The 22,992-nt window shown below is 45.4% G+C and overlaps 1 protein-coding gene across 1 annotated transcript in view; it reads right to left on the reverse strand.

Moving 5' to 3' along the window:
• Laptm4b (lysosomal protein transmembrane 4 beta) overlaps window positions 1-22,992 on the reverse strand; it is a 53,160-nt gene that overhangs the window by 21,048 nt on the left and 9,120 nt on the right. Inside the window, exons 2-5 of the mRNA XM_010619577.3 lie at window positions 15,623-15,734; window positions 4,537-4,610; window positions 4,078-4,200; window positions 890-988 (exon numbers count right to left, since the gene is read on the reverse strand). Coding sequence (XP_010617879.1) covers window positions 890-988; window positions 4,078-4,200; window positions 4,537-4,610; window positions 15,623-15,734 — 408 coding nt within the window. The remainder of the gene's footprint in view (window positions 1-889; window positions 989-4,077; window positions 4,201-4,536; window positions 4,611-15,622; window positions 15,735-22,992) is intronic.

The raw sequence follows: 22,992 nt of genomic DNA on the forward strand, positions 1-22,992 counted from the left end.
TGTATCACTCTAGCACTAATGTTAGGCATTTGCTTCAATGTCCAGTAACTGGTAATTAGATAATGATATTCATAAAAATGGATTGACACTGAGTATTTTAGAACACGTTTTAAAAACAAGTAATAGTCTGGGCATGATGGTGCACACCTGTCATCCCTGCACTCAGAAGGCTGAGGCAGAAGGATCGCCACAAGTTTGAGGCCAACCTTGGAGACACAGTGAGTTCAAGGCCAGTCTGAACTACATAGTGAGACCTTGTCTCAAAAAAAATGTCTATTACATGAGACATTGTAAGGAACATTACAGTATTATATATTATATAATGTATTACACGGTATTAATTTCTTCCTAGCCAAATATAATTTGGAATAAACCTTGGCTGGCATGTGTCCTTGATTCTGGTTAGTGTCTGTCCCTCACAGAAACACTGTAGGAGAAACTATGTTAGGAAATCAAAAAGCAGTTCAAAAATGAACTAGCCAGTTTTTCTGTGGCATTCAGGAATACATTTAATATTTAAACCCTAATTAAAATCTTGGCTCACAGAGGTGTGATGCTTCTCAATGGGGAGTCCACTGATGAGTTTATAGGTGGATGTGATGCTGGGAGGGGAAGCCTGGTCCAAGGACTTGAGTCCCTCAGGGCATGGCCCGGAAGGGTCTTGGATCCAGTCTACTATTGACCAAACCCTCTACAACTGTGAGCCAACATAACCCGTTCTTCCTTGGAGCTGCGGGCATTGGGTATTTTGTATTGCAGCAACAAGAAAGTAAGACATCAGGCCAGGGATTTAGCTCCATGGTTCTACCGCCTGCCTTGCAATTGCAAGAGCAAGGACCCGAGTTCGATCCCCGTTACCACCCCTGCAAAGACAGACATCAATGCTTACCTTAAATGTCAAGATAATGCTGATAAACAGAAGAATAATAAGGACCAAGCAGGTAGGGTTCACCGACATGACATCATCTCTGTAGGGGAAATTAGGAGGCTGTGAAAGAAAAGAATCTCATTAGCAAATCCCGAGATTATATTCCTTAGGCATCAATTCAGATGTGCTTATTCAGAAAGCAACAAGTAAGGGAGACAATTGTTATTTGGGACCAAAATAAAATTTTTCATCTACCTCTCTATTCAGGAGAAAGGTAGCAGAGGCGTAAGAGAGGCGGGCCTGTTTTTAATCTGGGAATAACTCCACAAAAGGAAGAGTAAAGGACTCAGTGAGCCCTAAAAATGGCACTCTGCCCTCCAACCATACAGGGAGAATGTGTGGTCTCCATCAGGCTATTTCCTGCTATCAGGATTTGCTGCAAGCTCTGAACCTCCTAAGGGGAACGCACAAGGCAAGGGGGAGAAAAAACCTACTATCATGGTATCTTCTATCCACCACACACTGAGTTGGGATAATGGATCAGTGGTACAGCACTTGCACAGTATGTGCGCAGCTTTGGATTTGGTCCAAGCAATGCAATGAAGGAACCACTAAAGTCAAGTCTTGCCACCTGACCACAGGTCACAGGAGGATCTTCTGGAGGATCCAACCCTGCTATGGCTGGCGTAAGAGGACTCCCCACACACCTGCACGGCCTGCCCTGTGCCCACGGGATGGCTGGGTGTAAGCACACACAAGGCTGTCCTGGGTGCCACACCGCTGTGTCTTCACCGCCTGATACTATGTCTGTGCTCTGCAGGAGCAGGACTGACCCAGGGGCAGAGCTGGGAAAGGGTGGGAGCCAACCGTGACCCGCGTCTGCTGCTCCTCAGCAACACCACTCTCAGTGCTGCTCTCACGTCTTCCACTTTGGGCAAAATTTTGAAGAAAAATCAAAGTCATTTTCTGTGATCTGCTCACGAAACCCCGGGTTTTTGTAGTAAAGATCCCAAAGGGCAAGCATAGCTTGGTGTTACTTAGAAGATCAAGAGACCATACTGAACGTGCTTTCTGGACCCCTTCTGTCTCTCTTGGACAGAAACTATCTCTCTCTCTCCCAGTAAATTCTCCCTACTGGGGAGGGAAAGAGAATACTGTTTGTGTGGTCTAATTAATGAGATCCGAGTGGAACGAAGTGCACTATCCTTTCCACAAAGACCTTGCTTGACACTCTTTTCCCCCAGAAAAGTGGACATGGTTTTAATGCAAGTTGAGATCTAGTTTTACAATGAAAGTAACACCTAAAAAACCTACAAACTTGTGTCAACTGTGTTAGGGTTACTGATGACGTTTGGCCTTGAGAATGGCCCACACTTGTCTTTAATACAACACGCAGGAGACATTTACTTCTGTGAGTGGCTTGAGATTACCAATAAAAGTAGATGGTGTTTTTAAAACTGATCTTACATTACTGAAAGACGTTACTGAGCTGTCTGTGGCTCTACAGGATGGAGACGAGCAACTGTGGAGCAGGAGGAAGTCAGGTAGCACTGTGAGGTCTCTCCTCCGAAAGTTCTCTGCAGGCCACCATCCAGAACAAACCGGTGGTCAACTTCCTGTCTCCCAACCGGCCCTCACGTGACAGATGCTGACAGTCTTTCCTCCTAGTGCCCAGCACCAGGTCCTGACAGCAACACATCCTCAGCAGAGGTGATTCTGCACCTGCTTGTCAGGTACCGTGTCCCCTCCGCAGGACACTTACTTAGCTATGCCGCCAGAGGTACAGCAGGTAATGTGCAAAATGGGCACATAGGACTTTCCCAAGGCCACGCACTACCAAAACATGGACCTATTTTCTAAACAAGGCCCAGGGATTTAGCTCAGTGGTTCCGCCACCTGCCTCACAAGCACAAGGACCCAAGCTCAATCCGTGGTACCAAAACTAACTACATAAATAAATAGCTGCCTGCGTCAGGCATGGTGGTACACACCTATAATCCCAGCACTTTGCAGGCTGAGGCAGGAGGATTGCTGAGTTTGAGACCAGCCTGGGATATATAGTGAGTTCCAAATCAGTCTCAACTACATAGTGAGACCCTGCCTCAAAAATAAATAAATAAATAAATATCTTCCCTTCTATTTTCTAAAACAAAGGAAAGCTGTTTCTAACACAAAAAAATGACAACCACAATAATGTAAATACTGGCTTTGTGGTTATATTTTACTTGTTTTACTTTTAAAAATTTTTTTATAATGCTGGGGATCAGAGACTTAAAAATAATTCACTTTTTTTTTTTTTTTTTTTTTTAACCGGGGATCGAACTCAGGAACTTGTGCTTGTGAAGCAGGTGGTAGAACCACTGAGCTAAATCACCGGCCCCAAAATACACACATTTAAAAGTTTAAAGCCAGCCAGGCAAGGTGGCACAGACCTATAATCCCAGCACTGTGGGAGGCTGAGGCAGGAGGGTCCCAAGTTCAAGCCCAGCCTGGGAAACTTACTGAAATCTTGTCTGGAAAAGAAAGAGATGCAATATAGCTCAGTGCAAAGGCCCTGAGCACAATTCCCAGTACCATACCAAAAAAAAAATCCCAATTAGTAGCACATAAGTATAAATTATAAATGACCTTTTTTCTTTTTGAGACAGGATCTTGCTATATAGTTCAGGCTGATGTTGAGCTCACTATATAGCCCAAGCTCGCCTCAATCCTGTGGCAATCCTCCTGCCTCGGCCTTGTGAGCACTACGATCACAGGCATATGCCACTATGCCAAACTTAAGACAACACATCTTTTATTAGACTGACAAAGATGACAAAGTATAGGTGCTATTCAACTGATGAAGATATGAGGACACAACTGACGGGAATGACAAGTCTTTTAACTTCTGGGGGCTTGCTCTGGTCCCCCCAAGGACAGCAGTGTTTGAAGAGGGAAAACCCACTTGCTCTATGCAAGTGCTACATCACTGAGCCACATACCACAGCCCTCACCAGTTCGTACTCTTTTTTTTTTGTACCAGGGATTGAACTCGGGTCCTCCCACTTGCAAGGCAGGCAGCGGAACCACTGAGCTAAATCCAGCCCTAGTGCATATTCTTTTAAGTAGCAAACCAACAGGGCTTTCTTTGTGTGCTGAGTGGCCAGGTGCTGTGTGCAGGACAATCAGGGCGCAAGTGTCACCAGGTCACAACCTCCTCCATCGCTTACCAGCTGCCGTATGTACTCCTGAATGGAGTTCGGGTACACAAGCACGGTGACCGCAACCAAAGCGTTGAGGGCAAAGTCGAAGATCTGGTAACAGAAGAACGGGATGATCCAGGCCGCGTGTTGCTGAACAGGAGAAAATAGGAGGTTAGTGTCTTCCGTGTTACGAAGCAGGATGTTGCTGAGTTCAGAGACCGACCAGGTTGGGACGGTGATCGGTTTGCCACGCAGAAGCAGGCGACAAGAATTAGCAAACATGTCTGGGAGAGTGTAGTGCCGCTTTCTCTGGATTTTCTGGTACTATGACTTGCACTTCCAGTCTTACAGACAACCTGGAGTCCCATCAGTGGTGGTGAACCTAAAGCACTCATGCCACAGCAGGCTGTCTGCATCACGGAAAGCTCGGTTCGCCATCACTGGTTTACACACAGCAGGGGCTGAGGGAAGGGCCCGGCATCTCACCTTGTAGGCTCCGTAAGTCGCCATGGCACAGATCAGGATCATGAGGAGAGAAATTGCAATGGCAATGTACATGTCTGTCAAAAGGTCAAAAAAGACAATTAGCAACAGAGCCACTGTTTACAGTCTGAGTTTCTCCTTAAAGCCATTTTGTTCGCAAACCAATTGTAAGTGAAAACTTTATGCTAAGGAAACCACCAGTTTTGAGTGGATGAGAGTTAATGGTGGTAGAGTGTCCAAAAGATGTTTTCCAAAAGACATAAAAACGACTGTAAATAAGAGATTAGGAAGACAGAAAACACGCGGCTTACAAATGTCAAAGTAACTGGCCTTCTGACCTACTATATACATATAAATAATTACAGGAGAATGAGTTGGATATTCTTTGAGTTCTGTAAGGGCCTCGCTTACATCCCATAAACTCGCGTGTACCCCTGGGCTCTAACTGAGACTTTCCCATCGCTTCCCAGCTCCTTTGAATCAGTCTCAGCTCTAGGCAAAGTGATGGCCTGATCACGGACTGCGCCTGCTCTCCAGCCCTGTTCACCACAGCCCAGAGGCACCATGTAGTTCGTCACACACGACAACACACAGTACTGGCTAGGAGCAGTGGCAAGCGCCTGTCATCCCAGCATAATGAGTTCAAGGCCAGACTCAACTATAAAGCGAGACCGTGTCTCAAAAACAAAACAAAGCAAAACTGAGTTTGATCCCCAGCATCAGAGGGAAAAAGAGAAGATCACATTACTATGGGGCCCTGTGGCCGCAGGTCCCAGTGACTAGAAGTAGCTTCGCCATACTGTCACCAGCTCAGCACCTCTTTTTAATCATTCAGGTCCCAGCTCCCAGCTCCAATGTCAACATTCAGAGAACTCCCTGAGTATTCTAGCCTGGCATCAGTCACCTTCCTGTGGTGTTATCTTTACAGCACAGACCACCGTGGTCTTGTTTCTACTTGGTACTTGTGTACTGTCTGCTTCCCTCCAGCAGTGACCTTCCTGGTGGGAAAGACTTCACCTTGTTCCCCACGACAGCCACCATCCAGCCAGGTGAGGCCACCCAGTACAGTGGTCACGAGCAGCAGGGAGGCACAGAGGACTTGAAAGGTCACTGTGAACTGAGATGAACAGAAAGATGAACGTGCACCCCAATTTCAAGGTCTTAGTACGATGAAAAGAACGTAAAATGTCTCAACCTTTTTATAGTAAGGTTATTATCTTGGAGATATAAAATGAAATATTAATCTCACCTGTTCTTAGCTTCTCTTAGTGTGACTAAAAAAATTTTGTTACGACTTATGTGGTTACAATATATTCCTACTGTCAGTGCTAATCTAGGACAATGCTTACATCATAGTAGGCACTGAATGAACATTTGTTTATTCGGGTCTATACATATAAGAATCTCTCTTTTTTATTTGAGCAGGGTCTCACTATGTAATCCAGGCTTGCCTTGAACTTGCAGCAATCCTCCTGCCTCAGCCTGCTGGGTGCTTGGATTTACAGGTGAGCGCCACTACACCCATCTAGGAGATGCTGGTTACAAGTACAGCATGGCTAGGGCACCATATATGAGCACAAGACCCATGCAGGGAAGTATCTGAACAGTGCTTGACAGTTTCAAGGCCATTTGTTAAACAAATGTTTCATCCTCTTGCCTGGGTTAGATATTCCTGTTCTTATGAACAGGGCTCAGGAACCATATAAATTTCCGAGACAGCATCTGTATCAAAAGGCTGAACTATGACTTTGAATCCCTGGCTCTTCCTGCCACACTGCACTGGGCTGCCCCAACCCTAACTACCCAAGGACCAAGCTGGGCCATACTTCCGGTCGCTTTTTCTCCAAGACCAGAACACTAGATTTATTTACAGCCAGCCACCCGCCCCTCCGATTCCTCAACTTTAGGGTTGAGAAAACATTTCAAGCACATTTGAGGACAGAAATGCAGATGCCATCTTTAAAATGTTACTGCTCCTTGAGTGAGTCTACAGATTGTAGGGAACAGTGTGAAGATGCTGATGCTCTCTCTTTAGAGGTGAGCAGGTGAGTCTCAAAAGGAGAAAAGAGTGAGGTGAGAGGATCAGAAGACAATCAGCATCTCTCCTTACTTACAAGAGTACGCCCTCTTTCAAGACACAACATAAACTGAAATACATGTATGCACCTTTAATGTTTACTTAGCCTCACGTCATTCTTGGGTCAGTGGGGAGGCCATGCTTGAATCCACTTCACCTAAGGCCGAGTGACTACCTCCTCAAATGCAGAGTCTGCCTGCACTGCCAGCTTCCCAGGGCTGTTTGCACAAGGGCGGCTTGCATTTCCTGCATGGAGCCAGCACCACACTGGGCGCCCACAGCCCTGCTTCTCCTTTCCCATCTCTAAGTGTCATTTCTCCCCAATAAACTGGCCACTGTTACCCCATTTACTTCTTCCAACAGCCCAGTGAGTGAGGAGTGGATGGTAACTAAAGCACGGGACAAGTACCTTAGCCAGGACTGCCCAGCAGAGAAGCCACGGAGCTGCCCGGCTGTGAGGGGGCGGAGGGCTGGACACTTGTGAGAGGAGCGAGACATCAACGCGCTTCGCAACTGCACAGCCTGCAAGTCTGCAGCATCTCAAACTTGAACTCTCAGTTATTTTCTTGTCTGACAGTTTTCCAAATTTTATATGAGCGTATTTAGTAATAAAAAATGGAGCCTTTGTTCTAAAACTAAAAACATTAACTGAAAAAAATAATCTTAATGAAAACTACATAATTACTCCAAAAAGCCCCACAAAAACCCCAGAACTAAATTTCACTTAATCTTGATTTGTTTTTGTTTTGAGACAGGGTCTCACTACAGTTCAGGCTGGCTTGGAACTCACTATGTATCCCCGGCTGGCCTTAAACTCGAGTGATCCTCCTGCCTCGGCCTAGCGCTGGAATTACAAGTATGTGCCACCTCCTCCAGTTTTACCCTAATTTTAAATTTTTAAATTTATGTTTTCTAAAGGATGTAACACTAAAAGAAATATAAAAGGCATAAATTTAAAATATAAAGTATGGAGGCCAGGCATGGTGGTGCACTCCTGTAATCCCAGCACTCGGGAGGCCAAGGCAGGAGGATCGCTGTGAGGTCGAGACCACCCTGGACTACATACATAGTGAGTTCCAGGTCAATCTCAACTACATAGTGAGACCCTGTCTCACAAAAACCAAAAACCAAAACAAAAGAAAACAAAAAAAAATAAAGTATGCTACTGAAGTAGAAGAATAAATACGGGTAGAAAAAAAAATAAACTAATTTTAAAGTTGTACTTTTAGGAAAGCTGCAACTGCAGGACAAAGTTACCCAAGGTTGCTATATTTTTCTCCTTCTTGTATTTGTCCTCAGAGTCTAAACTACAGAGTCTATAAAACAGTCCCTTGTGTTTCACATGTAGATCATGCCCTTCACTGCTTTTCAGCTGCAGATTGGGCAACAGGTTTCTCCAGATTCACAGTCTCCACAGATTTCCATCCCAAAACACACCCCAGACCCAGATCCTCACGCACCTCACCACAGAGCAGGCCCTGCTGTGCCTTCTGTAAGTCAGCCTCTCACCGGCATCCTGTAATTCCTCTCTGTGATGTAGTCAGGGAACCTAGAAACTACCCCAGCAGTGAGGCAGTGAGCTCCCCATCTCTGAGGCACGTCCTCAGACCCTGTCTGGTGACACTATCCCCGCTCACTCATAAGGTGCTCTTTACTATAAAAAGATTAACCTGAAGCCAGGCATGGTGGTATCAATAATAAAAAGGCTACAGACTGGCTCAGTGCAAAGGCACTGCGTTCAATTACTAGTACTGAAAAAAAGAAATTGAGATGAGGAAATTTTCAAAATTCTATTCCTATAAGTAATTGTACCGGAGTGGGGCGTGATGGCGCACGCCTGTAATCGCAGCACTTGGGAGGCTGAGGCAGGAAGACTGCTGTGAGTTCGAGACCAGCCTGGGCTACATAGTGACTTCCAGGGCAATGTGAACTATATAGTGAGACCCTGTCTCAAAAAAAAAAACAAACCCAAAACACAAAGAATAAAAAACAAACCCAAAAAGATAAAATAATTGTACCGGGCTAGGGATTTAGCTCAATGATTCCACCACCTGCCTCATAAGCACAAGGACCTGAGTTTGATCTCTTGTACTAAATAAAAAAATAAAATAAAATAAAATAAAATAATTCTACCGGCTACACTCAATGCACTTAATGCATCCCAAACATGCCAAAAAGTTTGGTACACCCAGAATAAATCAAAGATAAAATAGGCTACTTACTATACACTCATGTCAAGCAATCCAAAACACCCACTGGCCCTTCTGAAATAATGTGTAGTGCACAGGGTAACTCCTGAGGAGTCAAATATTCACTTCCTAGTGTGTGGGGGTGGCGGGGGGGGGTCTTTCTCCCAGTGCTGGAGATGGAACCTAGGGTCTCCCACATGCTAGCTAAATTCTTTACCATTGATCTATGCCTTAGGCCAAATTCATTCCTTCCAATAACAAATGTAAGTGAAATGGACCTGATAATATAAGGGTTTTTGCAACTGGGAATAGTTCTGGTCAGTGACAGGACTGTCCTTTAGTTACATATCTTAGTTACTTTTCTCTCATTGCTGAGGCAAAATACCCAATACCCCTAAGTTAAGGGAGGAAGGGTTTGTTTAGTTCAGTTTGTAGAGGTTTCAGTCAGGAAGTGGCTGGGGCCAAGGCAGCGTGGCATCAAGGACAGGTATCGCAGAGGAGAAACAGTTCATGGTGGGCAGAAGGTAGCAAGCAACAAGGGAGGCCAGAGCTCTTTCTATCCTTTTTATCTTCTCCAGGCTACTCAGGGTGGGCAGCACTCACACCCTTAATCCTAGTGCCCTTAATCCTGGCACTGCACCCTATCAATTCCAGGGTCACACATGCTAGAGCAGCCACCTCTGAAAAAGCCCCGCCCGTGAGGCTTTGGGGGACATCTAGACAGACACAAGCCACAACAGTATCCTTTAACATGTTCCTGGTGTCAAGTGCATGACTGTGGCATCAGACAGTGGCACAATCACTTGTATCGATCTTCTTACTAATAAAATTAATAAAAAGCTGCCGGGACAGTCATGCACGTATCACTAGTAGTTCAAGCTGTCCAGCAGCTCCTTCAACCATATCAGAGCACACTTACATTCTTTCCTAAATTAAATTCCTGCCTTACACCAGGCGTGGTGTTGCAAACCTGTAATCCCAGCACTGGGGAGGCTGAGGCAGCAGGATCGCTGTGAGTTCAAGACCAGCCTAGGGCTGGGGATTTAGCTCAGCGGTTCGGTGGCCTGCCTCACAAGCGGAAGGACCTGAGTTCGATCCCTGGCACCAAAAAATAAATAAATAAATAAATAAAAGACCAGCTTGGGCTACATAGTGAGTTCCAGGTCAGTCTTAACTACATAGTGAGACCCTGTTTCAAAAAACAAAACAAAACAAATTCCTGCCTTATAATGCAGATCTAATTTGAAAAGGATCCTAAGAAAAGTTACACCACAGGTACAAAAGGCATAAATAGGAAATATTTCCTAATACTCTTCTTATATCCAGCTTGCTTGCTAAATAGCTAATTTATGTTCTGACAAGTTGTGTAATGACCAACCATTCTTCTGTGTAGATTTTCTAATTGTGAGCAACATTTCTGGCACTGTAGTACCTGCAAACACTATTTTAAATATACTGTCACCACAAAGTATAAAGAACTATTTTTAGCACCATACATAGCTACTTGTAATGAAGTCATGACAGTCAGGGACCACCACAGTAATGGGGAAAGGTAAAATCTTGGGCTCAACTGCTGAATGCTCCCACAGTGGCCAATACTGAGCTTTTCTTGAACCCCACCCCCCCCGCCCCCAGTACCGAGGATGAAACTCAGGACCTTGCACTTTCTAGGCAGGTGTGGTGCCACTGAGCTAAATCTCCAGCCCTTTTTCTTGTACTCTTAAAGGTGGGCTGGCAGAGTGAGATCCCTGACCACCTCCCACTTCTCACAAAATAGGAGCAACAAGGTGATGAGACTAGAAAGATTAACAGGACAGGACGGCAGCCCCTGCTCTCCAGAAGCTTAGTTACTAGTTATAGCAGGGAGGGAAGATAGGAATTCAGGAGCAAAGGAGGGGAGGAGAGTTCAGAGGGACCACATTCTGTACCGCCAAAAGGAAGAATGAAGAATTCATCAAAGTTTTTGGTATGTGGGCTGAGTCTTTTTTCCCCATCCCTCATAATTCACGTTATCACAAAATTCATCTCTTTTGGTTTTTTTTTTTTTTTTGAGACAGGATCTCACTATGTAGTTGAGACTGCCCTGGAACTCACTATGTAGCCCAGGCTGGTCTCGAACTCACAGCATCCTCCTGCCTCAGCCTCCTGAGTGCTGGGATTACAGGCGTGAGCCATCACGCCCGGCTTCATCTCTTTTAATATGTACACCTTAATGGCTTTTTTCCCAGTATTTTCACAAAGCTGCACAACCATGAGTGGCAGAATATTTTCACCCTTGGAAAAAGAATCCCCGGTCATCTCTAGGAGTCACCCCGTTCCTGACACCCCACACCTCCTTTCTGTCTTTGAGGAGCTGCCTATTCTACAGGCTACATGGTCTTGCATCCACTTAGTTTTCACAGTTCATTCATGCTGGAGAGCCTGAAGATTCGAGAGGAGCTAGGAAAAAAGGCAAGGAACAGTTTGTTAAATAAATACACTTAAACATTAATTCTGGAGATTCTCTCTGCTCTCAAAGATGAAGTGATTAGCTTCTCCCAGCTATAATCTTATGCTTAAGTATATGTATTTACCTGACTTTCATAAAGGTTCTTCAATAACAGAAAAATCAACAAATGTTTTTGTGTTTATTTTCATTAGGGAACCAACCTGTATGGCTGGACTTCAGACTTCAGGAAAATAAACTTAGTTAAAAAGGGGATGGGGGTGGGAGGGTAAGAGTAAGAGGAAAAAATGAGAACCAAGACCTGTCATGTAAAGGTACAAGATCCCAGTGATGAGTGTAACTGTACTGCACACCTAAAATGTACCAATAAACTCAATGAAGAAAAAACACACACACACACACCGTGATCTACATGGCAAAATTCCACGGACTCCACTGGACACTAAACCAAGGAAGGCCTAAATAACTGGAAAGCGTATCATGTATGGTGATTTTCCAAAACACTTTGCAAGCTGCATATTTAATAAAGGTCCTTGAATTGTATATTTAAAAAGAGAAAGTTTTAAGACATATAAAAAAGATGTCACAGACAAGAAACAAAATGGAAAATTGTCAAGCTAAAAAGTCACAAATATAGAAAAGGATTTCCTGTGAACTGGACAAGCTGATGCTAAAACACAAAAGAAAAAGCAAAAAAAATTAGCAAGAATAGTCAGAACATTTCTTTTTGTTGCTTTTGGCAGCGCTGGGGATCGAACCCAGGGCCTATAATGAACTATCCTCAATCCCTTTTAATTTTTTGAGTTAGGGTCTCTCTATGTAATTTAGGTTGGACTGAACTTACTATGGAGCCTAGGCTGGCCTCAAACTCATGGCAATCCTCCTGCCTCAGCCTGAGTACTGGGATTGCAGCCATGCAACACCACACCCAGCCATTTATTTTTTTATTTTGAAATTTGAAACAGGGTCTTCTCACTAAGTTGCCCAGGCTAGGCTGGTTTTTTTTTTTTTTTTGGTACCAGGGATCAAACTTGGGACCTTGTGCTTTCAAAGCAGGCAGCAGAAACACTGAGCTAAATCCCTGGCCCTGGGCTGGAATTTTTAATCCTCCTGCCTCAGCCTCCGGAAGTGTTAAATTACAGGCATGTGCCCCTGCACCAGGCTAAAACACTTCTTAAACAGGACAGGCCTGAGCTTATCACATACAGAAACAAATCTGCAAGGCATGATGCTTTAAGTGGCCCTTGGCCATGAACATGTATTCTCACGGCCTAATGTGCCTTCTTAATGTGCAGCGGCTACAGTAAGTTACTGTCCGCGTTTCTCACACTCCCCTGCAGCCGCAGACTGATGGCAGATTTGGAATTCCGAGTTGGGTACAGACACGGCAACCTGCCAGAATGTCAGGTAGCTGTGAGTCTCTGTGACCAGGCCGACCCTGGGCTCTGTCCTTGTCCTCTTTAGTCCAGTTTGAGCAAGAATCCTCTTAAAGCAGCTTTAGAAAATTCTCATCCTTGGCATCTGATCGAATTTTTCCATTCATCTTTCCCCACATTACCGTATCACAAAGGACTGTACTCAGCAAGAAACCCGTTGAAACCATACTGCAACCGCCCCTGGCCTTCAAGATTCCCTCTTAAATCATTTTCCTGCGAACCAAACACATGACCTTTTCCTTGGCTACAGATAATCTCCACCCGCCCTGGCTGGGCTGAGAGGTGCCCAATCCTCCCAGCGCAAATCCCACCCAGGGGTCCTTCCAGAATAACTCCACCATCTTTACCCAAGCGACTGACTCATCTTCTCTAACACAGTGCAACCCAGAAAGCAAATGTCGAGAATTCGCCCTGTTCATGAGCACTTTCTACAAAGCTCAAGCTTGGGAAAATTATGCAATAGATTAGATGTGCAAAGTCTGTGGTAAATGTATAAAGAAAAGGCAAGACAACTCAGAGAGTAGCTCTCTGAGCAGAGGAAGCAATGTAACCAGAAAGAGGTAGAGAGCTCTGACATTAAGGTAAAATTCAATTTCTTAAACCAACTGGCAGGCACACAAGTGCTTGCAGTACCAACTATCTGATGTATTTTATAAATATTGTTTTGTACCTACTCAATATTCAGTTAGAGATAATTCTAATAAAGGATGAGGAATTACAAATGATTTTTAATGAAAAAGTAAGGCTGGTTTCATTGTACATGCAGTTTTCCTGAAAGGCTTACCATTTCAATCATAAAGTTCCGGAAGAGAGGTGATACCCGCCCTTCGTCCCAGCACTCTGGGGGGCTGAAGCAGGGGGATCAAAACTTCCAGCACAGGCTAGGCAACTCAGCTAGACTCTCCCTCAAAATAAAAGTACTCAGTAACAGCACCCTGGGTTCACTGCTCATAAACACCAAACAAACAAACAAACAAACAACAACAACAAAACCACAGTGTTCAAGGTAATTACAAACTGTTCATTCAATCTTTAAAAATATGAGCAAAGCCTCAAAATGCACTGAAATTCACTTCCAGGACATTACAAATTATTTTCATGTCCTAAGGAGCAGCAAACAGCCCATGGAGGCAGCCAAATTAAGCCTGTGCCTTCAGCGAGTCACCCCAGCTTAAGCTCTGCAGCCTTCTCACTGGACCAGGACAGAGCCATGCATGGGTCAACTTAACACTTCTTCTTCTAACCTTGACTACCTTAAGGAAAGGAATCCTCGACCTGGAAATCATGAAAGAGAATTTATCTTCAGATGTCAATCAAAGACTGTGTGTGTAGTTGTATAGCCTTTACACTCAGGGCAAGAGAGGCAGAGAGCTATTAACTTAATATTAATGAGACTCATCATCCTTTCTGGAAGAATCCTACGGGTAATCACGTTACTTGGAATAGAAAGAACAAGAAAGGTTCTGCAGAATCCTGTCTGGGGATCACACGTCCCGCCTGTACCCCTGCTGCGAAGCTCAATCCTGGGACCGTGACACCCCCATCTCCCTGACAAATGCCACTTTTTCAGCTGATAGCCTCAACTGTACACTGCAGTCTAGACCTCCCCAGGGCTCCTGACTAAGAAGTCTCACCTCTACCCTGAAGGGCACTCCTGTTTCCATGGTAACAGCTCTATGCCACACTGAGTACCTAGGTGGATACTATGACTTACTCTTTCAGAAGGTGGAAACTAAGCCGGGTGTGGTGGCTCAGACCTGTAATTCCAGCACTCAGGAGGCTGAGGCAGGAGGATCACTGTGAGTTCAAAATCATCCTGGGCTATGTAGTGAGTTCCAGGTCAGTCTCAACTCCATAGTGAGACCCTGTCTTTTAAATAGGAGGTGGGGGATTAAGGCACAGAAAAGTACTTTGGGGTAGCACATTTAAACCTGGCTGGGTCAGGATTCAAACTGCCTTCTGGCTTGAGGTACTTGCCTAATAAGGGTGTATAGCTAAATTATCAGGTGAGATACAGTCTAGCTGTAATCCCAGCACTCTGGGAGGCTGAGGCAGGAGGGTTGCTAGTTCAAACCTAGTCTGGACTACTTAGTGACATAATGAGATCGTGTCTCAAAAACAAAAAAATTTAAAAGGCTGACACTGAAGCTCAGTGTGGAGGAAGGTTTGGGTACAAAAAAGCCCTTATATGAACCAAAAAAAGGGCGTTTCCTCCCCCATGTTCCCATCTCCTGATCCGAGCCTTCCTCCCCTCAGTGACGAGGCAGGTACAAGGTCTTTCAGCCCCCTTCCCTCACTGCGCTCACCAGTAGGCCCTGTCCACACATGGCCTCTTCCTCATCCTCAGTGCAGCACTATCTGCTGCACCTACAGGGGCGCAGGTCCTTTACTTAGAAGCACCGCCCAGCCCAGCCTTTCGGTGTCTTCCAGTGTTCCCGGTGCCTCTCAAACTCCATCTCTGCCCCCAGCCGCTCTCTCCCCCTTACTTGCCCTCAAGCCACACTTTTTAAACACACAAGGACCCTCCCAAGCCAGTGAGAAAGAACTGTGCCCTCCTGCCCGGGCCACTGGGGAGCCACTGCCACTGCCGGTACTGTGGGAAGAGGCCCGTGTTCACCAGGGCACTCGCAGCCCTTTCGAGCGGGGAGCAGAAGGGTAGTGACTCCCAAAAGGCAGTCACCCAGCCAGCACCCTCCTCACCTGAGGGGCCAAGCGCCTGAGGTAAAGTCTATGACAAAGCAGTCACTTAAAAAGCAGTACGTTGTTTGGACTCTCAGAACAGAGGAAGAACATGAGCAGCATATAAATATTCCTTGATTAGATTTGTAACAATGGAAAGAAGAGACCATAAATCAATATTTGTACTCTAACAGGAAGGACAGCAGCCACATTTCCTGTCCTTGAAAATCCCTGAATATCTACAGCTGTCATCCATACTTACTGGCATCGTCCATGAACTCCAAGTCCCCTCCGAGTTCGGAAGCGGAGAAGTGGTACTGATCCGGATCAGCCAGGGCACTCAGCAAAATCAGCAGCACCACAGCATTGGTGATCTGCAGAGAGGAGACACACGTGAGGCGCCCAGCGAGGGGCTTGGGACATTAACAGTGACACCGGGCCTCCAGCTGAGGAAGGCTAAGGCAGGCAGAGGGCAAAGGGAGGGCAGGCGTCCCACCCGGGCTTCCCAGTTCCTCTGGGAGATCTGACAGGATCTGAGGCGAGCGAACGCAAAGCTCCCAGTGCAGGCTTGGATTTCGCTCCTGCAGCAGCACTGTGGCAAGGCCGGCTGGGGGCCACATCTATCCTCTAACTCTGCTGAGGACACCGTCCTCAGCTACTAGGAACTTAGCCCAGTCAAGCGGAAATCATCTTCTCCCATCTCCCATCTCCCATCTCAGCTCTTGCTTTTTTGTTCTCACACCTATAACCCCAGCACTCCGGAGGCTGAGGCAGGAGATCGTTAATATACATCAGTGTCTCCGTTACTAATGAAAAAGGGACAGCACACAGTACTATGCTAAGCTCTTCTCTCTCCTATACCCTGCAATGATAATCTAAAGAAGGCGCTGAATGTCCCCTAGTTACTGATGAGAAAACTGAGGCTTGGTGTGAGGAACATCGGCCAAGACCACACAGCTAACAAACCGCAGACAAGGCTCAAATCCGGGAGTCCAGACCCCCAGCCCTGGCCTCTGTCAGCTGCTCCATCCCTACAGCCTACCTCTCCCTCCTCAGTGCCCTCACTGTGCACTCCTGATGGCCTGGGGCCTGAGCATGTGCAGCCTAAGGCTGCATCCTTCTCTGTGTTCAGTTCAGAAACACGTTTTTTTTTTTCCTCTTCTCAAAATGGAAAAAAGAGCCCAGCGTGGTGGCACACGCCTATAATCCCAGCATTTGGGAGGCTGAGGCAAGAGGATCGCTGTGAGTTCAAGACCAGCCTGGGCTACATAGTGAGTTCCAGGTCAGTCAACTACATAATGAGACCCTGTCTCAAAAAAACAAACAAAAACAAAAACAAAAAACATCAAAATGGAAAAAAATAGATACATGTAAAGAAAACAATTTTGGCTACCAACACAAGCTAAAGCATATCTCACTGCTACAAACTGTCCTGGCAGCACCTACCTTCCTGCAGGGGTCAGGTCATGGGACACCCACTCCAGAATGGATTTCAAACTGGCAACCTCAAGCGGTGCCCTAGTGTTGTTTGAGGGCTTGAAGCTGATCTTTCTGCCTATCTTCCACACTGTCTACTACAGTCTGTTTTTTCACAGTACAGTAATGTGAACAGCCCATCCATTCCCCACAGCACCCGGGACTACTTTAACAGACTGCAAGTAAGCTTGCCATCCAAGCTTTTTAGACGCACAGAGGTGTACAGTAGGAAGCCGGTCCCCTTCCCACAGTGGTTCTTAGCATTGTTTCTCTCCAAAGATCCAAAACACTTAGCAGCGCACTTTAAAGAGCATGCCTACATGGGCCGGGGATTTGGCTCAGTGGTTCTACCGCCTGCTGGGCCTGAGTTCAATCCTAAGTGTGCCTAGCAAAGTCCATCTGAAGATACTTGAAGGCTTACAGCAGAGCCCAGGCTGGGCCGTGGGGCCACCGAGGGCACTACAGCGCTCAGCAGTTGTTACTCTGGGCATTTCATCTCTCTACACTCTTACGTGTGATAAAGGCCCATGTCAAGCCTGGACAACTCAGCAGGTCCCAGCCGCAAACTAAAAGATAAAAATGAGCTGGGGAGGCTGGGGATTTAGCTCAGTGGTTCCAGTGCCTGCCTTGCAAGTAAGTACAAGGGCCCGAGTTCAATCCCTGGTACAAAAAATCAAGCTGGGGATACATTAAATATAATTCAACCTCAGCGGTCTGTGCTGAAGCAGGGAAACCAGCACAGCTCAGACATGGTGCATACAGAGGGTAACCCAGGAAGACTGGAGTCTGCCCAAAGCGGAGGGATTCTGGACAAGCCACTGCAGCTACTGAACACTGTCAGATGGAAAAGGTCAGAGGGAAGTTCAAGCCTCAGGTAGACGTGTGGCCCACGCCTGTAGTCCCAGCACTTGAGAGGCTGAGGCAGAAAGACCGGAGTTCAAGGCCAGTCTGAACTAAAGCAAGAGCTTATCTAAGAAAAAAACCTGAAGCTTCAAGGAGATTAAGTGTCCAAGGAAAAATGGAATCACCCAGTCATCAGTCTCCACAGAGAGAATCGAGGGGGTCTGCAGGGAGCTGAGCCAAGGGATCCCGGTGCTCGCTCACTCCTCCCTCCTCCGCTCCGCCACATATCCCCAGTGTCCCTGGAGGGTCGCCTATTTCCCATGCTCCCCTGGTTCTACACCACTCATTCCACACATAAACAAACTCAACCTTTGTCAATTACTGCAACGGTGTTAGGCCTTGCACATTCCCCAGGGACCCTTAAACAATGAGCGGGTCTCAAGTGGAGGGAGACCCAGCCTTGCAACCTCAATCTGAGCAGAACTGCCCCACAAGAACACTCACACCCCAGGGATGGTAATTAAACAATTACCAGAAATTAACGCAGAAAGTCAAACCAAAAATGATCCCTGCAGACTTTTCTATGCTGAAACTTGAAATTAGGACAATGCTTAAATATAATTAAAGCCAGGTATCAGAAACTTATGCAAGCATAAAAATAATACTTAAAATTAATGACAAGTGTTCACAGTACAACATAAACTGCAGTATAAAATGTCAGAGTTCAGGTTTTCTTTTTGTTGTTGTTTGTTTGGTTTTGCTTTTTGAGAACAGGTTCTCACTATGTAGTTGAGACTCACCTGGAACTCACTATGTAGCCCAGGCTGGTCTCGAAATTGCAGCGATCCTCCTGCCTCAGCCTCCAATGTTGGGATTAAAGGCATGAGCCATCATGCCCAGGCTCAGGTTTTCTTATTGGGGGCAGATTCAGACAGGGTCTCACACTGCAGCCCATACTGGCCTCAAACTCACAGGGCAATCCTCCTTCCTCAGCCTCCTGGCTTCCAATTTTATTATCTGTAATATGCTTGTGCATATAACATTATGCTCCACTCTCTCTGGAAGCTGGCATGCAAGCCCCTAGAAGCAGCCTATTTCCCAATGATGCAGAAATCCAAGCAAACTGGTGTTCTATTCAGCAAAGCAAGGGAAATCAGTACGTGGCTGAAAGACTTCACAGGAAGGTGACATTATCAACACTAGAAAGTAACAAATTTTTAGAAATGCTGAGAGACAAAAATTGCAGCACAAACAATTTTAGGGTATCAGACTGAACTGACTGCTAAGAAAAACTCCCACAAACACAAACAGGAAACACTCTGCTCCTGGAGGCCATGAAGATGAACAATGGCAGCCCGTGTCTAAAGCTAACACAGCTAAAAATGAATGTTGAGGTTAAGCAATTCCAGGGCCCTTGGACAGCAGGTAAGCATGTCCCCTGGGTTCAACTGCCCAGCCCTAGGCATTGCCTGAGGGTGATGACGAAACTGCCCAGCCACCCCTCCCAGCAGTGCACTTGTCATCAGCTCCACAGAGTGCTGGCCTTTTGGTCACAGATGGGATCTACACTCCTGCAGTCAGCCCCCCGCCACCCCAGGGCCCTGTTCATCCACCTCTAGCAGCAGGTTGTGAATTTCTTTCTGCCAGCCCCACCCGTGGCAGAAGCAACCTGGTACTGAGAGGACCTGGTCTGGTCCTCACACACTCTCAGGTTGACAGAATGGACAGAAGCAGAAGACAGAGGCTGCAGAGCAAGGGTGAGGCTGTCCGAGTCAGAGCCTAAGACCTCAATGGTCCCTGACACTGAAGCTCAAGGGCAAGGGTACACCAGCTGGGGCGGGATTTAGCTCAGCGATTCCGGCGCTGGCCTTGCAAGTGCAAGGACCCGAGTTCGAGCCACTACCAAAAAAGAAAAAAAGACAGTACACCAGCTGAAGACACCCTGGTTCTCAGGAGTAGAAGAGAAAGGTTTCTTTCCCCTGAGGGAAAGACAACTTCCTTATTAGACTGCTATCTTGTCCCACCTGCAAATTTAAGAATGTTCTTAAAATGGGTGTGGTGGTGCACACTTATAATCCCAGGACTCTGGAGGCTGAGGCAGGAGGATGCTGTGAGTTCAAAACCAGCCTAGGCTACATTGTGAGTTCCAGGTTAGTCTCAACTATATAGTGAGACCCTGTCTCAAAAAAAAAAAAAAAAAAAAAAAAGCATGTTCTCCTTACCAGGATTTGGCTCAATGGTTCCGCCACCTGCCTCAAAAGTATAAGGACCTGAGTTTGATCCCTGATACCAAAAAAAAACATGTTCTCCTTACACCTACCTCCTTCAATGTAAGATCCTCATCAACAATAGACTGCCTCCTCCTAAGTGCTGATGCTCCCTCCAATTATTATGCACCCAAGGAATAGCCAGCTCAGAATGTCTTTACCCAACCTGAGGCACTGATCTCCCCGCAGCCCATGTACTAAGAAGTACCCAAGTCTCTATTGTCTTTCTTTAGCCAGACAGTCCCCGCTTCCAGGCAGTCAGAGGACTGATCGCCCTCCAATAGAGGGCAAGAGAAAGTGTTCCCTTATTTGTTTTGAGACAGAGCCTCACCATACGTAGGTCAGACTGGTCTTGAACACGCTATGTAGCCAAGGACAGTGATCCTCCTGCCTCAACTGTGATTACAGGCATGCGCCACCACACCAGCCCTACAAGAACATTTTGAATCCCTGATTATGAAAACACAGAGCCTAAGTGGACAAGACAGACCCAAACTCTGTGCATAGCAAGTACCACACAATAACGGTCTGGAAAGCTGGGATGTAAAAAAAGAGAAAATTTATAAAGTACAAAATGGCAAAATTTTCTTGGTGAGGGTGATATTGAGGGTTCTAGGGCCTTCACACAGCTATGTTCCCCAGCCCCTTTTTATTTTGAAACATCTTATAGGACATTGACCAGAATGGGCTCAGTTAGTGATCCATCCTCCTGCCTCAGCCTCCCAGAGTGCTGGACTGCACCACCTATCCAGCTCAAAAATAATTTCTTAGTGCTGCAAAGTGCTCTGCGTTCTAATATGCTGTGACCATCTACTGAGTCCGTTTGTAACATTCTACTGACAACCTGATCACAAAATATGCTTTCAAAGACTTATAAATCTATAAACATGTATTCCCTACTGAAACATGAAAGAATACAGTCTTCCTCTAGCTGTCTCCCAAAGACAGAAGTCAAACTCAGAGTAAACAGGCTTATCCAATAATATAAACTTTCATTCATGAACAGTGTCGGTGCAGGGCATGGTGGCACATACCTGTAATCCTAGCACTTGGGAGGCTGAGGCAGGAGGATCATTGAGAGTTTAAGGCCAGCCTGAGCTACACAAAAAGATACTGTTCTCAAAACTAAAGCTGTCTAACAAAATGACAATACATAAAAGCAAAATTTTTTTGTTTTTATTTTTGTTTTTTGAGACAGGGTCTCCCTATGTAGTTGAGACTGACCTGGAACTCACTATGTAGCCCAGGCTGGTCTCGAGCTTGCAGTGATCCTCCTGCCTCAGCCTCCCAACAAGTGCTGGGATTATAGGCGTGCGCCACCATGCCCAGCTAAAAGCAAAATTTTAAATCAAGGCAAAAAACTTAGAATTTAAAAGCTTCGAAAGTACAACTTGATAACTAATTTTATAAGAAAATATTGCCATGTGTGGTGGCACATGTGTGTAGCCTGTAATCCCATCATTTGGGAGGCTGGAGGATCACCATGGGCTACAAGTAAGTTCAAGGCAGGCTCAACTAGATGGCAAGATGGTCTCAAAAGAAAAAACAACAACAACAAAAACCATCTTAATCATTAAGCTAATCAAATGCAACTGTATATAACCATAATTAACCATATCTCTAGACAAGTGCTTCGTAATCATAACCATGGACTGTTTGTTGAGTATGCTTTCTCCTTTCCATACATACTGTGCATGCCATAAATTCTCATCGCTATGACTCCTAAGTAATGGAACATTCATCAAGGTGATGGCAGTATTTCTTACTGGTACTTTCACTTAATGAAAACAGTATCAGATTACCTCAAAAGTACCTAGCCTCACTGTTCTTTAGCTATTAAAAAGATTAGTCAATTACTTATTGCTAATACAAAAATCTTTAAGATCTATTTTTGTTTATATACTTGAGAATAACTATCAAGAAGATTCTTTCTTCAGTACCATCTGAAGGAATAAAATATAAGTCAGCTGGAAAGCAACTCAGTGGTAGAGTGCTGGTCTATGTCTATCTTGTGGGAAGCCCTGGGTTCATTCAATACCCAGTTCCAACAACAAAAATGAAAAATTAATAATTGAAGTTTTAATCACACAGGCAAGCAAGAGTTCTACATCAGAAATGTGTTGACATGGTGGCTGAACTCCTATAATCCCAGCAGTCTGGGAGGCTGAGTCAGGAGGCCGGAAGGTTTGAGGCCAGACTAGGCAACTTAAGAAATTTAGCAAGACAGTGATAAATAAAAAGCGATGCAGTTCAATCCCTATACTGGGAAAAAAGAAATAATACACGTGTCACTAAACTACTGCCCAGCTGAAAAGAAAGAAGTGACAGACTGACCTCCCTGCACAAGAAGAGGTCAAAAGATTGCTGAGCGGCCTTGAAGTGTCAAGAGATGCTGTCAACCTTGACCAGAACGGCCAGCAAAAGTACCTCTCTAGAATGGGGGCCAGGTACAGACTTTCAAACAACTGTCAGAATTCACCAGCAAGGGGTCCTCACTAAAGAAACACTCAGAGTTCAGTGTAAGGGGCCTCACAAGTGAAAGGTCCTGAGTTTCAACCCCAGCACCAAAACTACAAGTTCAGACTGAAGGACAGAATCCTAGACAACAGGCCTGAGGGACAAAGGAATGACAGACCACACCAGGTTCTTCCCATATTTTGGGTGATAATGTGTCCATTTTTAAAACAAAAATTATATTAAAAAATAAAACAGATTATAGTGACTGAAAAATATAACAAAGTATAAATACATGGATAATTTTAAATATATGTCAATATTTTCTGGAGGAAATTTTATATGGACCCTAAAAATGCAAGACAGAGATTATTGGAGTTAAAGGACTTACATTACTCAAAAGAAAGGCAAAGACATTAACATCACACAGGCATGGTGGCACATGCCTGAGGCAGGACTGCCTGGCAGCCAGCCTGGGCTACATATTGAGTTCAAGGTCAGCCTGAACTAACAATAGTGAGACTCTGCCTCAAAAAAAAAAAAAAAAAGACATTAACTCTGGACTTTGAGAGCTACATGTTACAAAATCTCT

Source organism: Fukomys damarensis, unplaced genomic scaffold (assembly GCF_012274545.1).
Source record: "Fukomys damarensis isolate Sample0158 unplaced genomic scaffold, DMR_v1.0_HiC HiC_scaffold_5, whole genome shotgun sequence".
NCBI classification, from domain to species: domain Eukaryota; kingdom Metazoa; phylum Chordata; class Mammalia; order Rodentia; family Bathyergidae; genus Fukomys; species Fukomys damarensis.